Below are 17,429 nucleotides of genomic sequence, written 5' to 3' on the forward strand. Positions count from 1 at the left end.
TGGGAGGAATTCATTTTTTAATTGACCTTGGTATGTTTTCCTACAAAAACACAGAAAAGGGAGCAGGAATCACCCCTCGCTTACCTTGCGAAATTACAGAAGCATACTTCTGGAACAATAACATATTCCAACACATTGAGTTCTGCTCTGTTAACATATAGTACAGTGGAACCTCAAAATTCCTGTTGGAATCTGGCAGAGGCTGATTCCTGCATACATCCCTAGAGAGAACCCCGGCTTGCTGCAGGGTCCGATAATGATACCCAATCACAAGTGAAGAGTCCTGCTGTTTCCAGGCACAGATGAAGAGTGTTACATTAAAGACTCCAGGTGGCATTTGGGGGGCATTGCACAATGCCACTGCCAAGGCATCAGGTTGGGGCAACAGCAAACACTAGAGAAGTCTCACTTTTCACTGAAATCCTGCATGCAGGTATGGAGCTGGGCAGAACTGGTGCATTAGAGCAGAAGAGGACAGTGAACACCCCTAGTGCCGTGGAAACTGGCAGGAGATCTTCCATGATCCTAGAGCAACTGGGGGGGGGGTCTACTCACTGTAGGTGCATCTGTACTTACAGAGTCACACCACTTCAGCTGTCAGCAGTGATGTAGTCGCAAATTCAGATACTACTGCTGCCCTGAGCAGTAGTGCACTGGAGGGGCGAGGGTATACATATTTCAAAGAAATAAACAAAATAGAAGTGCAGGCGTTCTCCAGGACAGGCCCCACAGCCACGCCCATCCCCCTGGATGTCTTTTCAGATGCCTGCCTGAAACCATGGAGAGCCGCTGCCAGTCAGTATAGACCAGGGATTCTCAACGTTGGGTCCCCACATGTTGTTGTCCTTCAACTCCCATAATCAGTCCCAGTGGCCTTTGGTTGGAGATTATGGGAGTTGAAGTCCAAAAACATCTGGGGACCCAACGTTAAAAATCCTTGGTGTAGAGACAATACTGAGCTAGATGGACCAAGGGTCTGACTCCGTATAAGGCAGCTTCCCATGTTGCTAAGACAGGAAGAAAGGCAAATGGTTGGAATAGCAAGGTAAGGACATGATTTCCATGGAGGATGCCAAAGGCTTTGTGTCCCAGCTGAGACCCTGGCGGGGGGAAGAAGTACCAGGACTGGCCGCTTCCTGTCTCTGCAGCACTACACCACTGGCTGTCATGGCATTCGCCCGAGGATTCTTGGCACTGCAGTCTGACTAGGTGCTGAGAATTCCCTCTTAGAAATCCCGGCACTCTCCCGCCTTAGCACTACAATCTCCAGATTTCCCCGGGACGTAGAAGCCTATACTGCAGATGATGCACTCTTAAAAGTCTGACAGCTCTCTGTTTATTTTCCCGCTAGATGGCGTTCTTATTTAGTTTCAGAGGAAATCATGGGCTCCCTCAGACCCAGGGGGGAAACATGCTTGGCTGGCAAGAAAACAAGAGGCAAGAGAGATAAGACAGCAAACTCAAAAACCATCAAACGTTTGTGGCACTTATATTGTGGGAGCAGCTTTTGTGGACCAGAGTCCACGTCCTCAAATGAAGGAAGGGTTGCTTTGGGTTGGCAAGTATATATACGTACATGGGCACAGAAGGGGAAAAACAACAACCCATGTATACATTAGGGTTGCACATTTATTTATGCATACACACACACCACCACAGACTTATGTTTCTGGGTGGCTTTCAACATAAAACAAATTAAATCAAACACTAAAACAATTTCAAGCCACTAGTTCTAGTGAAAAAGCGTGTGTGCGCAGAAAGGCCCGAGACAGGGCGATCGCTCTCATTTGGGAGGGAGGCGGGCTTGGGACAGGACCCTTCGCCGCCCTCTCCGCCTCATTGGCTATCGCTGCCCTGCTACTTGCCTGGTCTCTCTGCCATCCATTGCTCCTTTGCATTCTGCACGGCAGGCACCTGGTGCCGTGCCGTCAAGTGAAAACACACGCATTAAAAAATGTGTATATTTCTTTTTTAAAATGCCGCTGGGGGGATATTTGCCGCCCTAGGCAGCTGCCTCCACTGCCTCTCCCGTAATCCGCCTATGTGTCCAGGTCATGAGCAGTAATAGTCCCATTCTGTTCTGTGCTGGGCAGACCTCGCTTTGAATCTTGGCTTTGAATACATGCAGAGGAGTAGCCTACCAGCCCCAGGAAGATGTGCCCATGTGACAGAATTTCCCCACCACTGATGTGTCCATCCAGCCTTGGGGGCAACAGCAGCAGGGAATGAATTCTGAATCCACTCCATAACCTGTGAAGCTGCTTTCAGTGTCCTGCAGATGTCTTACCTGAGACAAAGAATTTGATGCTTCTTTCTTCATTGCCAAGCGTATTGGAAGCCACACAGAAGTAGATCCCCGAGACGTTGCTTGCCATAGTTGTGAGGGTGCTTATGATCTGTCAAGTGTGGAAAGAGAAGACAGGCTGTTGCTTAGAGCCTCCTGCTGAAGAAACTTCTCGTCTGTTCACAGAAGAGGAAATCACTGTGCTTGGTTTGAGAATAAAATAGACTTGGCAAAGGACATCCCAGAGCAGTCCTCTTTCATTCTACATCTCAAGCTTGCTTGAGCATTCTCCCCTTGTTGACTTGTTCCTAGACAAGAGAAGACTGCAGAACCTCTTTTAAAGTACCAAACATGAAATCTTCAGTGTGGTCAAAATGGGCCAAAAAGAAGATATATTACAGCTTGTGCCATGCAGTAGTACAAGTTGAAAGAAGAAGCAGCTACAATGGTTAATAGATTTAATTGCTAGATTAGTCAACTGAATCCATATCTGATTAATCTGCGCAGGCCAATTATATTTTGACAATCCTACCCATCCTAGCATGCAACATATAGAAAAGAGAGGAGGAGAGAAAGGGAGGGAGAGAAATCAAAGTAATTTTGCCCAGAATATATGGATATATCTGCCCAGAATATATGAATGGTGGCAGGTAGTATTCATAATGCCACATTTGCAAGAATGGTTGCCATATTTAAGTCAAATTTTCTTTCAGTTTGTTTCCTGCCATGGGCAACTTCCATTTGGGTGGCCATAAGCCCCTCTGTGAAGAAGTCTATGCTGGGAGTTATTTACACATAACTTTTAGACTTTTTTACCATCTCCTCTGAAATGGAGGGTGCGCATTCACATATCAACCAGATTTACCCCAAAGTCCTGGCAAGCTATCGGGGAGCATTTCACACACAGTTTGGGGCTTTCACTGTGTGTTAGAGTGCAGCTTGATTTATATCTGGGGTAAAAAAAACCCACTTTTTGCATGTTTTTTGGGGACAACTTTGAGTTTGCAGTACAGACACGCGGTGAAGCCTCCTGTGTGAAGGCAGCAAATCTTTATTTCCAGTTTTGCAGCACTATAGATTTAGACACCATTGTCACACTTAAAAACAGAACAGTCCTGCTGGATCAGGCCCAAAGCCTATCTAGTCCAGCATCCTCCTTCCCACAGTGGCCCACCAGATGCCTCTGAGAAGCCCACAGGCAAGAGCTGAGGGCATGCCCCCTCTCCTGCTGTGGCTGCCCTGCAGCTGGTATTGAGAGGCATCTTGCCTCTGAGGCTGGAGGTGGCCCACAGCCACCAGACTAGTAGACATTGTTAATAACTTGCAAACCATCATTTCTTTTCATTGGGCAACTGTAATTCAGTTCTTTTAAAGACAGACTAGAATGGTCTTGCACATCATAGGTCCAAAAAACTCTACTTTTAAATTAGATTTAGAAATGCCTTATTTCCTTTTGTGTTTTCCATTCAGATATCCTGATTCCCTAACAATAATCCTATTTTTATCTAGTGCATTAATGTGCCTATATTTTTGACCTGTGCCTTTTGCGGTACAAGATGGGAAGGTGGATTTAAAAACAACAACCTTTCCTAGAGCTCCCACTCAAGGAGCAAGCAGGGACACACCTCCCTATCTTCTAGGAAAGAAGACGACCATTGGGATAAGTATATTATCTTTGGTACCATGGGGAATAGGTAGCAGGGAAAATGTTAAGGAAGGGCAGGAGGAGAGCTTGTCCTACAGAAGGCAAATAATATCCTGTTCCAATGATGCCTTTACAGATTCCCAGATGTTTTCAGTGCAAATGCTGAAGGTCACAAGCAAGCTAAATCTATTCTACTTAAACACTGAAATGCAGGAAGCTAGTGCTGTAGACAAGCCCTAGGTTAAGGAAATGGCAAGGGTGAAAATGTCCAGATGTTTTTGACTTGAAAGAGGGAATTTTCAAAGATCCCAGCTGAGATTTGAGATCATTCTTTATCTTGTCTGGTTCCTCTATGACTCTCTGAGCCCTCCTCCACACCCACATTCCCACTTCCATAAAAACAAGGGTGGTTTGAATTATCAGCTAGCAAAGCACAAAAGCCGAGCTCGTCAGCTCGCCACTTTGCGCTCTCGGAGCCTAGTGCACGGTCTCCCTGTACAGACTACAGTCCCACAGTCCACACATGACCTGCACTCAGCCAGCTGGTTATTTTAAAACTCCTTTATACTATACGATGCAGATGTTTGCACAGATGTTTGATTAGAAAAAGCACCTCAGGTAGAACGAGCCTCACTGTGGCTGTCTTTGGTCATGAACTGCAGTTGGGGATTAGGGGGATTGTTCTCTTAAATCTCATCTGTTTGAGTTGAAAGGATCTTAAGACCCACATGTAAAATGTGCAGAGAAAGATGATCAAATAGAGAGACGAGTAGGATAAAAGCAAGCAAAACAAAAAGCAAAAGAGGAAGAGCAGCCCTGCTGGATTAGACCATCGGGTCCAGTATCTTGCTTCCCAGAGTGGTACATAGTAGCTGCCTTCTACCAAGTCAGACCCTTGGCCCATCTGGCTCAGTAGAGTCTACATGGACTCTCCAGAGCTTCAGGCAGGAGTCTCTTCCAGCCCTACTGGCCAGGGATTGAACCTGGCACCCTCTGCATGCAAGTCCTATGGCATCAGGTAGACTCTAGGGAAGGTACTAGAATGAATGACAGGGAGTGTCCACTGGAAGGCATTGGTTCCTTCAAAATCACCATGGAATGTACTGAATTTCTGAATGGCCAACAGCCATGCATTCCTAGGGCATTTCGATTGAAGGAACCAGCACATTTCAATGGGCATTCCCTGACATTCATTTTAGTACATTCCCTAGAGCCTACGTGTTGAGATGCATGGTGTCAGCCTAGTAGTCTAGGAACATAGGAAATTGCCTTATTCCAAGTCACACCCTTGGTCTATCTAGCTCAGTATTGTCTACACTAACTACAACCTGTCCCTGCTAACTTGGCAAAGAGGCTCCTTTTAACGTGGTGATTCTCTTTATTTAGTAGGGGGAGAGTAACTGGCCCTATCCATCCCCAGCACAGCATCCCTCCAGTGACTGTTGCTGGTGTCTATCTTGTGTTTCTTTTGAGAGAGAAGTGACTGGCCCAGAGTCACCCAGATAGTTTCATGGCTGTATGGGGATTTGAAATCAGGTCTCCCCGGTCCTAGTCCAGCACTCTAAACACTACACCACGCTGGCTCATAAACAGGGCCTATAAAGACAGTGAGTTTGGGTTGCCAGCAACAGATTTCTTTAGAGCCACTTTTGCTTCCAGCAGATGTTGTCTGAAAAATCTGCATCCCTGCAGGCCTCTCAGATGCTGAAATGCAAGGAGATGCTGCCCTAATGCTGGAGGCTAAGGAAATTCCTCCCTTCAGAAAGGTCCATGATATGATGCAAAGTCCTTGCTATGGTACAATGGACTCCAGGCATACAGGATAGATTATCCAATCTGAGCCAGTGCCAGCATCATAACACAGTCAATTAAAGCCAGACCATCAGTGTGTCTGACATTTTTATTGTTTCAACTGGCCAGCTGAACACCAATAAAATTACTTGCTAGGATATAGTGGGAAATGGATGGGTCTCTTTCCTGGAGGCTCTATTTCTGGTGGGAATTAGCATTGATAAAGAGAGGGAAAGACTAGAGGCTATGAGATTTTCATCTTGTGTTGTTCATAAAATTATATTCTATTATCTAAAAGCTTTGCTCAACGCAGACACCCACAGACTTCATTAGAGTGCTTGTGGAGGACTGTTTTTCACTAATGGCATTTGGCAAAGACAGTTCTGAAATCTGAGCCTCAGATAATTTACTTTTAGCAACAAAAGCAAATCTTCATTCCAGAGATGTGGTTTTCAAAAAGGACATTTTTAAGCTAACAGGCTAGGAAATAACCAAAAACTTAGGTTGTAAAATGGCGTAGTGCATGGCACCTATTTCTTACAGTTTAGTGAAGGAAGAGATGAGGGGAAATATCACAGTCATAAAAATGAGTCAAAACCTTTGGAGTAGAAATACTAACAACTCAGGTCTATCGCTACCATTTTGCAATGCTCCTATAAATCAGGAGCATTTTAATTGTAGACACTGATGATGTTGAATGTGTACTTGCAGTTCTGTTTTTCATCTGAGCCCTGAAATTTCTTGTTGGTGTAATTCTTTAGATCTGAGTAGGCAAGCTTAGCTTTATGGTTGTTGTTGAACTACAACTCCCATCATCTCCAGTCACAATAGATTTGGCTGGGAATGATGGGAGTGGTAGTTCACCAACAGCTGGAGAGCCAAAGTTTCCTAGCCCTGCCTTATTTTATTTATTTATTTATTTATTTTATTTATACACCACCTAATGGTGCAGCGGGGAAATGACTTGACAAGCAAGCCAGAGGTCGCTGGTTCGAATCTGGGCTGGTATGTTCCTCAGACTATGGGAAAAAACTATATCAGGCAGTAGTGATATGAGAAGATGCTGAAAGGCATCATCTCAGACTGCATGGGTGGAGGCATTGGTAAGTTGGTAACCCCCTCCTGTATTCTACCACATACAACCACAGGCCAGGAGTCAACACCGACTCGATAGCACACTTTATCTTTACCTTCCAAAAATGGCTCAGGGTGTTCTGCCTTAGACAAACAATGCAGGACTCCTGAACACTAGGTTGCAATTTTCTCTTCTCAGTCTTTTCTCTAACAAGGGAGTTTACTAAGCTTCGAAAAAGTTGTGGTGGGAATGGAAAAATTTTGTCCCTAGCCTAGTGGCAGCTGGTGGGCTACTGTGGGTAACAGAATGCTGGACTAGATCGGCCTTCGGCCTGATCCCATAGGGCTGTTCTTATGCTCTAGGTTTCTGCACCATCTGGGGATCGTGCCACTGAAAGAACAGTAAGAGTGGCTGGCTGGAATGTTATAATGGCTGCAGTGGGTTGGATGGGTTGGGGCCGGGGAGAGAAGAAAAAACCTTGTGAAGACAGCTGAGCCTTGAACTGAGATAAGAGAACCCATGAGTCGGATGCTCTTCGCAAGAATTCTCATGGCCGGAGCTCTCTGTGCACTTTCTCATACTTGAAACCCCAAGACCCTTTGAGTCATGCATATTTGGAAAGCTTTGAGAAAAGGATGGGTGACCTCATTACCAGAGACTCGCATTCCGATCAACAGAGGGGATTGGGGCATGATCCCAGAGTGGAAACATTCCAGGCACGCCAAAGATGTGGTGCTAAAAAGGAAGTGGGTGCTTGGGAAGCTCAAGAAGGAATCAGGTGGAGAGAGCCCAGCGAAGACCAACATTTCCAGAGACCTACCTTGAGTTTATCGTTGTGTTTTACGCTCCTAACCTGGATGCCCTTGATTGTATTGGTTCCAAATCTGGTTTCATTGCCAAAGGTTTTCTCCAGCTGAATTCTTTGCCCTTGTTGTCTGCACCTGAAAACCAAAAGAGACACCCAAATGGAAAACCTCTCAACTTTCTATATCTTGGCAATTCTGTTTGCTCAGCTGCAAAACTGTTGGCTCTGTGCTAAATTATGAAGGGATGTTGAATGATTGGATTTGTATCCTGCCTGCCTTCCATCATGTGGCTCCGGGTAGCCTGTGCGAAGGAGTTCCCAGCAGTTCCCCATCCAGCCAGTGACAAGACCAAGATTTGTATCTGCATCATGAACTACATGCAACCCAGTTTTTGATTGTGTGAGCTGCTTTAGCGTGTTGTTAGGGAAAGAAATATGGCTCCTTAGCTCTCGGGACTGGATGGTTTTGTTTTTTAAACTAGAAAGCTTAATGTAGATTTGCTCTAGTCATTTGCAGGCACTCAGAACTGTTGGTGAACTGGACAATGGGCATTTTAGTATAAGACTAATAAAGGCTATAGGGAAACATTATAACAACAAGTTGGGGTAAGCAGCGAGGTGGCCCAATTCACAGATGACATCAGACTGTTTAGGGTAGTGAAATCCACAACAGATTGTGAGGAGCTCCAAAAGGACCTCTCCAAACTGGGCGAGTGGGTGACAAAATGGCAAATGCAGTTTAATGCAAGCAAGTGTAAAGTGATGCACATTGGGGCAAAAAGTAAAAACCACAACTCCACATATACACTTATGAGGTCTGAGCTGTCAGTAACTGACAAGGACAGAGATCTTGGGGTTGTGGTGACAGCTCATTGAAAGTGTCAACCCAGTGTGTGGTAGCTGTGAAAAAGGCAAATTTCATGCAAGTGATCATTAGCAAGAGAACTGAAAAGTAAAAATGCTAATATTATAATGCCCTTATACAAAACTATGGTGCAGCCACATTTGGAGTACTGTGTATAGTTTGGGTCACCATAACATGAAAGGGACATTATAGAACTGGAGAAGGTGCAGAAGAGGGCAACCAAGATGATCAACGGCCTGAAGCACCTTCCTTACAAGGAAAAGCTACAACACTTGGGGCTTTTTAGTTTAGAAAGAGGATGACCGAGGGGACAACATCATAGAGGTCTATAACATTATGCATGGTATGGAGAGAGTGGCTAGAGAGAAATTTTTCTCCCTCTTGCAAAACACTAGAACCAGGGGTCATCCCATGAAACTGATTGCCTAGAAATTTAGGATAGACCAAAAGGAAGTACTTTTTCACACTGTGCATAATTAACCTACGGAATTCTCTGCCACAGGATATAGTGACAGCCACCAGCCTGGATGGCTTTTTAAAGGCTTTTAGATAAAGTCACAGAGGACATGTCTATCAATGGCTACTAGTCTGAGGGCTATAGGCCATCTCCAGCTTAAGAGGCAAGGTGCCTCTAAATACTTTACCATTTGCAGGGGAGCAACAGCAGGAGAGAAGGCATACCCTCCGCTCTTGCCTGTGGGCTTCTCGGAGGCATCTGGTGGGCCACTGTGTGAAACAGTATGCTGGACTAGATAGGCCTTGGGCCTGATCCAGCAGGGCTGCTTTTGTGTTCTTATTATGAGCTCTAATTGATTTCCCCCCAGTTACAAATGTCTTTCCCTTTCAGGAGAATCTGAACCGCTCTTGAGCGTGTGCACATTGATAACTAGCTTCCTTCAGTAACAATAGCATTTCAGGGGAGCCTGCAAAACGCAAAAGCATCACAGCACACAACCCAGGCTGCACAATGGTAGAAAAACAGGACATTAGGATGTAAAATTGAGGGCAGGGAGGGTATGAAATAGCCTCAGGAAATGCGGGAAAGGGCGTGTTCCCCACACAAAAAAACCCTTCATTCAGTTTCTGTAAGGAGAGATAAGGCCAACTTAGAGGTCAAGCTCAGGCATGCTGTTACTTTGCCATTGTGTTTAAACAGGTAGCATCCCAAAGTGGCTGTTATCAGGGAGGGTCTGGTTCATTTTGAACCCCGCCGGTCAGCAGAATATATTGCCATTTAGGCTGCAGTAGTTCTGTTGCCCGTTGAGCAAAGTGGGACTTCCTTCTGGGCAGGGGCTGAGCTAGGGGAGCGGGGCCCCGTGTCCGCCCCTCTCCCCAGTGGCCCCTCAAAGTGAGGGAGATAATGAAGAAAATCAGGAGGGGTGGAGCTGGGGGGCCCTCAGGAGCTGAAGGGCCGCTGGGTCCTTTGAACCCATCCGCCCAGTCATAGCTACATCCCTGCTTCTACAGAGCACTGGGCTGTGGGGAAAACCCTAAGTGCCTGTTCTTATTTATTTGCTGTTGCAATGGATATATGCCACCTTTTTATGGGGAGGGAAGCCGTGGACTGGCAGTTCTGTGTTCATTTGCACCTGAATGCACACTACTTGAGGCACCCAATTCCGTTCTAAGAATGCCTTTGGAGACCCTGGGAAGGGGACTGAAGCTTCAAAAACCCGCCTGGGTTCTCATTTTGAAAGGAAACCCTCAAATCAATCCTAAGGATAGAATAAGGACTAAACAGGGAGAGTGGCTTTTTACCAGGACAGGCCCCAGGAAACAGGGACTGTGCCAGAGATCCTTGGAGCAGGAGCGGCCAGGGTGGGCACCACCCGGGCGGCAGCAGGAGCGGGAGGCACCTGCTTCAAGCAGCAGGATAGCAATAGCAATAGCACTTACATTTATATACCGCTCTATAGCCGAAGCTCTCTAAGCGGTTTACAATGATTTAGCATATTGCCCCCCAACATTCTGGGTACTCATTTTACCGACCTCGGAAGGATGGAAGGCTGAGTCAACCTTGAGCCCCTGGTCAGGATCGAACTTGTAACCTTCTGGTTACAGGGCGGCAGTTTTACCACTGCGCCACCAGGGGCTCACCAGGATGCCACCCACAGCACTCCCTGCAGCAGGGATCAGAGACCACACCTGAACGGAGCGGAGGTAAGCACCTACTAATTTATGCTTGAAGGTGCCTCTCACTGTCCCCCCCCCTCCAATGGTGCCTGTACCGGCCACTACTGCCTTAGAGCACATGACAGAGGCAGAGAGTTCTATCATGTATCTGCACGACGCATGAAGAATGCGTGTCGGTTCCATCACATCTTTGCCGCAGTCCAGCCGTGGTTCTCAAGCCACAGGTTTGCTGGAGTCAATTAGGAAGAACGCATTGGCCAGAGGTCAGGGGCAGAGCCACCATTAAGTGGACGGGTTCAAAGAGCCTGGGCTGCTGCCTCTCAGGGGCCGTGCCTGCTGCCCCAGACACACACTCCCCCAGCATCTGATGTCAGATGTGGGGTGTGTGATTTAGCCCCCAGACGAGGCCATGAGGCCCCATTTGGGAGATAAGCCACGCCCCACACCTGTTAGATGTGGGGGCGTGGCCAAATGCTCCCTGTGTCATGTGTCAGATGAAGGGGCGGGGCTAGGGGGCTACGGCAGTGGCAGAACCCACAGCGGCGCTGGCCTCCCTCTGCCCCTAGCAGAGGCGTATTGAATTGTGTGCTGAGGTCGCCCATAAATGAACACTTTTTAGAGATGTGAAGTTCTGCTTTGCAGAATCCGGCGAAGAAGAAGGATGAGCTGGTGGGAATATTTGGGGTCAGCCTCTCTGAAAGGGGCTTTTCTAAAAAATAATTTTAAAAAAAATTAGGAGACTTTGATCTAGAAAGTGCTCCTGGATGCTCATCCGATGGACTATCCCCAGACATGACCCTGGACAACAAATTAAGCTGCAGTCTGAACTTCAAACATTTTCCACTGATGTTCTTCAGATGGCAGCAGACATCCCCCTCCAGAAAAACATCCCAATCCAAAAACAAAAAAACAGACCAAAGCAGCACATTTGCCTGCCCGGATTCCCACATCTGTCCTTTATTTTTAAGGATGGAAAACCTGACTCCGGCCTTCTCGCTGCAGAGAAGGGCGAAAGTGCAAGGGAGGTTGTTGCGCTTGGCTTCTAGACATCCTCACTCGTGCTCACCAAGGGAAGCGCTCTCCATTCAGGCCTGAGCCAAGACATCGCCCCGTGGGTTGTGCTGCTAACATCTCCACAGGAACAAAGGAAATTGTCTGTTTGTCTAAAGAAACCGCACTGAACAGCACCTCACGTATAACTCGCTTAATTCCCGTTTGGCAGATTTGGGGTCCCTCTGCCCCGGCAGCCCCAGCTGCTCATGAAGATACTAGTTGTGGGTTTCTTACCCCTCCTCCTCTTCTTCTTCTAGGCCAGGGGTTCTCAAACTTGGGTCCCCAGATGTTGCTGGATATGGTGGCCGGGGGTGAGGAGAGTTGTCGTTCGACAACATCTGGAAGCTTTTCACACGGGGCTTTAAAAGCCCTTTAACTCACATCTCCTGCAGAATGGAGGGGTTGCATTCACATATCCGCTAGATTTACCCCGAATTCCCTGTGAGCACTTTATACACAATTCAGGTTTTTCACTGCACGTTAGAGTGCAGCCCGATTTATCTCAGGGGTAAAAAAATCCACTCTTTGCGTTGGTTTTTCGGGACAACTTTGAATTCGCAGCAGTAAAGCCTCCCAATAAAGCCTGGGTGCTTTTCAGGTTAGACCCTGCAACGGGGTCACAACGAATCTCTGAAGTGTGCTTCCGCACTTCCTGTGTTGTGACACAACAGTTCCCACACTGACAGCAGGGTGCCATTCATAAATGCCTTGTTTCAAATTAAATCACTGCGATATAGTGCTATAACATCATATATCCCGCATAAAAAGTTTGCTGGGTTTTTTTGGGTTGTTAGTTTTTGCAAGACTGCTCCCTCTGCTTGGCACTTTGCTATTTATGTTTTGAATGCGATTTGCCTGAATGGAAGCATTTTGCTGCTGTTGAGCGGCTAATCTGGAAAGTGCCCTGCTGTGTATAAAAGTCCCTGGGGCCCCAAGTTTGAGAAGCCCTGTGGGAGGCAATATCGGGAGAGTCACCAGCCCAGGACAGGAAAGTGCTCTTTCTGTGTGTGCAGAGGAGACTCTGGGATCTGATGAGTTTGGTTTGTCTTCTTCATTGCAGTCTGTGATCCCAAGTTGGCATCTGGTAGCTCACCAGGAACTCAACCCTGTCTGTCCACAGTCACACCCATAAGCTCGGACTTTATATGGTACAAGATGCTAGCCTTGATTATTCCAGAGTTAAAAGGAACTTGGTAAGACTTGCTGGAGAAAAGCCTGACTTTGCTGAGGGCTTCTCTGCTTTTTGACCCTCCTTGATAGCTAGCTGAAGCAGCATTAAAGACACAAAGGAAGAAACACTCATTTTAAATATGGTGTTTCTTTTAAAAATAAGCTCATTGCTTCAGTTTAGTCACTAGCAGGCCTTTACAACCAAATTGAAAGAGCACAGTTTTGGTGGTGGGTCCATGTCTCTTAACATCTCCTCTCGGACGGACAAAAGCAGCAAAGCCACCTTGTTTTCGGTTCCGGCCTGAAGACCCCGCCATATGCATTCTGCGGAGCCTGTTTATTTGTTTCAGTGCAGCTGTTTCAATTGGAATTTCTGAAAACTTCAAAACTTCCCAGTGGGGTGTAGATGCCTTTTGGTAGCTGTTTATTTTGAAGATGTTGACTCTTAACCCCTTGGAGTCAAACAAGCAAAGGGGAAAGCTAGGAGGAGACCTGGGCTGGTGGTGGCAAGCATGACTTGTCCCCTTAGCTAAGCAGGGTCTGCTCTGGTTTGCATCTGAATGGGGGACTACATGCATGAGCACTGTATGATATTCCCCTCAGGGGATGGGGCCACTCTGGGAAGAGCCCCTGCCTGTTTGCATGCAGAAGGCTCCAAGTTCCCTCCCTGGCAGCATCTCCAAGACAGGGCTGAGAGAGACTCCTGCCTGCAACTTTGGAGAAGCCGCTGCCAGTCTGTGTAGACAATACTGAGCTAGATGGACCAAGGGTCTGACTGGGCAGAAGGTGGCTTCCTGTGTTCCTATGTTCTATGTAAGTTCTGCCAGAGATCTTCTGGTGTTTGGTTCCCTAATAACCACTCAGATGGGAGGCTTGTTAGTTCTCCTGAGACTCAGGTCCTGAATCTCAAGAGGTGGAGCTTAGGGACTCATGGGCAGAGCCTAGGGGAGAAGGGGTGGAGCCTGTCATCACTGACGACAACTTCCGTGTGGATGACCATCTTTTCTCTATGTGGCCAAAGTCCAGGGCGGCTGGGCATGATAAATGTTTTATTAAACTGCCTATTGAGAATGAGGCAATTATAGGCCTCTTTCCAACCTCCCAGGCTTGGGCAAGGTAATTGAGGGGATGGTGGCATCTCAGCTCCAGGCAGTCTTTGAAGAAGCAGATTATCTGGACCCATTTCAAACTGGCTTTTGGGCGGGCTATGGGGCTGAGATGGCCTTGATCTCCAATGAGGAACTGACACAGGGAGTGTAACTCTGTTGATCCTTTGGGACCTCTCGGCAACTTTCAACACCATCGACCAGGGTATCCTGCTGGAATGCCTGAAGGCATTGGGAGTGGGCTCCTACCTCTTGGGGTAGGTCCCAGATGGTGTTGCTTGGAGATGGTTGCTTTTCAAGGCAAAGTTGCATTGTCGAGTCAGTGTCGACTCCTGGCGCCCAGAGCCCTGCGGTTGTCTTTGGTGGAATACAGGAGGGGTTTACCATTGCCTCCTCCCATGGAGTATGAGATGATGCCTTTCAGCATCTTCCTTTATCGCTGCTGCCTGATATAGATGCTTCCTGTAGTGTTATGGGAAACATACCCACAGGATTCGAACCGGCAACCTTTTGCTCGCTAGGCAAGTTACTTCCTAGCTGCACCATTAGGTGGCTGGTGCTGCTTTTCAAACTGAGGGCTTTTGTATGGGGTCCCAAAAGGCTCCATTCTATCTCCACTGCTTTTTAACATCGACATGAAACCGCTGGGAGAGATCATCAGGGGGTTTGGTGCAGGGCGTTATCAACATGCTGATGACATCCAAATCTATTTCTCCATGTCAACTTCATCAGGAAATGGCTCATCTTCCCTAAATGGCTGCCTAGAGGTGGTAATGGGCTGGAGAACAATCTGAGGCGGAATCCAAGCAAGACGGGGATACTCAAGCAAGACGGGAGGTCAGAGCTTAGGAAGTGGTTTGATCTGCCTGTTCTGGATGGGGTTACACTCTCCCAGGAAGAGCAGGTACATAGTCTGGGAGTACTTCTGGACCTAAACCTCTCCCTGGAGTATCAGGCTGAGGGAGTGGCCAGGAGGAAGGCTTTCCATCAGCGTTGGCTGATATGCCGGCTACGTCCATTTCTGGAGATAAATGAACTTACAACAGTGGTGCAAATGCTGGTAACATCCAGACTTGACTACTGTAATGCACTCTACATTGGGCTGCCTTTGTACATAGTCTGGAAACTGCAGTTGGTGCAGAATGCCACAGTCAGGTTGGTCTCTGCAGTTACCCAAAGAGATCATATTACACCCACTTAAAAAGAACTACATTGGCTGACAATAAGTTTCCAGGTGAAATACAAGCTGCTGGTTATTACCTATAAAGCCCTGAACAGCTTGGGTCCAAAGTATTTAAGAAAAGGCCATCTTCTTCATGAACCCTGCCACCTTTCCAGATCATCTGGGGAGGTCCAGTTGCAGTTGCCACCGGCTTGGTTGGTGGCGACCCAAGACTGGGCCTTTTCTAGGGTTGCTCCGGGAGTTTGGAACACACTTTCTAACAAAATTAGAGTCTCTCCTTCTCTGGATATTTGTAAGAAGGACCTTATCGTTTTAAAGTTTAAAGTTTGAGTTTTTATCTGTATTTTAACCTGTTTTAATTGTGTTCATTCAGTTGTTGTGTTTTTAAATTGTGAACCAACCAGGGACTTGTGTATGGGGTGGTATAAAAATGTGTTACAGTCATCATCATCATCATAATTAAAAACATATACAAAAACTTAAAAACAATTTAACAATTTAAAAATAACCAGAAATTAATACCCAAAAATATTAGGAAGCTGAGAAAGCTTGGGCAAAAAGATGGGTTTTCAGGTGTTTTTTTGAAAATTGCCAGAGATGGGGAGGATCATATCTCATTTTTTACAAGGAATGACATGAAAATTTTATTTCTCTTTTTATATCAAAATTTTCAGAAGATTTTTATGTTTCTCTCCTATCGGACCAGAAACAAATTACTACTTACAAGGCTGCCAGATATTGTGCGGTAGCAAACAGAGCCTGTTGTGGGATTATTCAGAATTCTTGCTGAATCTAAATGCAACTGCAGTATAGGGGATATTTTTGCTTGTTTCTGTGAGTAATTAGGATAACATGGTCTCTCTTCTGTTCTGAACAGCTGTCATAACTATGTGAACAGGTATAAATGAATTTTCTTTTTGTCAGTTGATGACAGAAATAAAGTTTGAGCTGAGCTGGGGCGGTGTGTGTGTGTGTGTGTGTGTGTGTGTGTGTGGGCTGATAGGAGTTGCAATTCAACAACATCAGCACATGGCAAATCATGATTCATCCACCATCACAGCCACTTACAGGTCGTCTCCAGGGCTGCAAGGCATCCATTCCCAGCGAACGGTCGGCAGAGGCGTCCCACCTACTGTGCACTGGAGTTGATGTTCTTTCCCTTTGGTGACCAGCTCAGCCGGACAAAAATCAGTCTCCTTTTCATAGATTTTGGGCCTCTCTGAAGGGCAGGAGGGGAAAACAAAACAAAAAACCAACACCAAAAGCAACATGTGAAATCACGAGACCTCCTAGCACTTCACAAAGTAGTACACATTTGGATGCCCAGAACACCTCTAATTTGCACGTCAAGGATCAATGCCAGTAACCCCCTACCCACTCAACACAGGCACAAACTATTGCACATTGTTGCAGGTTCTTAACATAGAAAGCTGCCATATACCGAGTCAGACCCTTGGTCCATCTAGCTCAGCATTGTCTACCCTGACTGGCAGTGGCTTCTCCAAGGTTGCAGGCAGGACTCTCTCTCAGCCCTATCTGGAGAAGCTGCCAGGGAGAGAACCTAGAGCCTTCTGCGTGCAAGCCTGCAGGAGGGGTTTCAGACAGCAGGATCTAACCGCGCATTTACTGTGAGTTCAAAAAAACCGATGCAAAAAGTCAATTCTTTTTTGCCTCTGATATAAATTGGGCTACACTCTATTGTACAATGAAAAACCCGAATTGTGTGTGAAGTGCTCCCCGATAGTTTGCAGGGACTTTGGGGTAACTCTGGCCGATATGTGAGTGCACATTCTCCATTCCAAAGGAGATAGGAACTGAAAGCCAGGCATGAAAAACCTCCAGGTGCTCTTCCCGGAGCGGCCCCATCCTCTGAGCGGAATATCTTACAGTGCTCACACATGTAGTCTCCCTTTCAAATGCAAACCAGGGCAGACTCTGCTTAGCAAAGGGGACCATTCATGCTTGCTACCACCAGACCAGCTCTCCTGTCCTCTCTCCCTGTTCTTTCTTGACTTTACAACAACTTCCCCTGCTCTGGCTTCTGAAGTGGGGAGTTTGTCTAGGTAGTTATGGGAGGATGAAGGGAATGTCATTCATTGCCATTTCCATGTGTGGGTGCCAGAAACAAGGGGGTCGGGACGTTGCTCAGGGGCAGTGCCTCTGCTTTCCATGCAGAAGGTCCCAGGTTCGCTCCCTGGCAGCATTTCTAGTGTGAGCTGGAACAGACTCCTTGGAGAGCTGCTGCCAGTCAGTGCAGACAAAATTGAGCTAGATAGACCAAGGGTTTGACTCAGTAGGCGGCAGCTTCCTGTGTTCCTG

The 17,429-nt window shown here is 46.8% G+C and overlaps 2 protein-coding genes across 8 annotated transcripts in view; one reads left to right on the forward strand and one right to left on the reverse strand.

The window, feature by feature from the left end:
• LOC128335362 (uncharacterized) overlaps positions 1-17,429 on the forward strand; it is a 161,333-nt gene that overhangs the window by 132,365 nt on the left and 11,539 nt on the right. Inside the window, exon 5 of one of the 2 annotated variants that reach the window (XM_053273438.1) lies at positions 2,094-2,162. The exons of the other annotated variant lie outside the window; for it this stretch is intronic. Coding sequence (XP_053129413.1) covers positions 2,094-2,118 — 25 coding nt within the window. The 3' untranslated portion in view covers positions 2,119-2,162. Of the gene's footprint in view, positions 1-2,093; positions 2,163-17,429 lie in introns of those variants that run through there. 2 annotated transcript variants of the gene reach the window in all.
• Positions 1-17,429, reverse strand: part of LOC128335359 (vascular endothelial growth factor receptor kdr-like) — a 207,074-nt gene that overhangs the window by 65,622 nt on the left and 124,023 nt on the right. For all 6 annotated transcript variants that reach the window (XM_053273429.1, XM_053273431.1, XM_053273432.1 and 3 more), the window contains exons 10-12: positions 16,179-16,329; positions 7,616-7,736; positions 2,288-2,396 (exon numbers count right to left, since the gene is read on the reverse strand). In XM_053273429.1, coding sequence (XP_053129404.1) covers positions 2,288-2,396; positions 7,616-7,736; positions 16,179-16,329 — 381 coding nt within the window. The remainder of the gene's footprint in view (positions 1-2,287; positions 2,397-7,615; positions 7,737-16,178; positions 16,330-17,429) is intronic.

Source organism: Hemicordylus capensis, chromosome 11 (assembly GCF_027244095.1).
Source record: "Hemicordylus capensis ecotype Gifberg chromosome 11, rHemCap1.1.pri, whole genome shotgun sequence".
Taxonomy (NCBI): Eukaryota; Metazoa; Chordata; class Lepidosauria; order Squamata; family Cordylidae; genus Hemicordylus; species Hemicordylus capensis.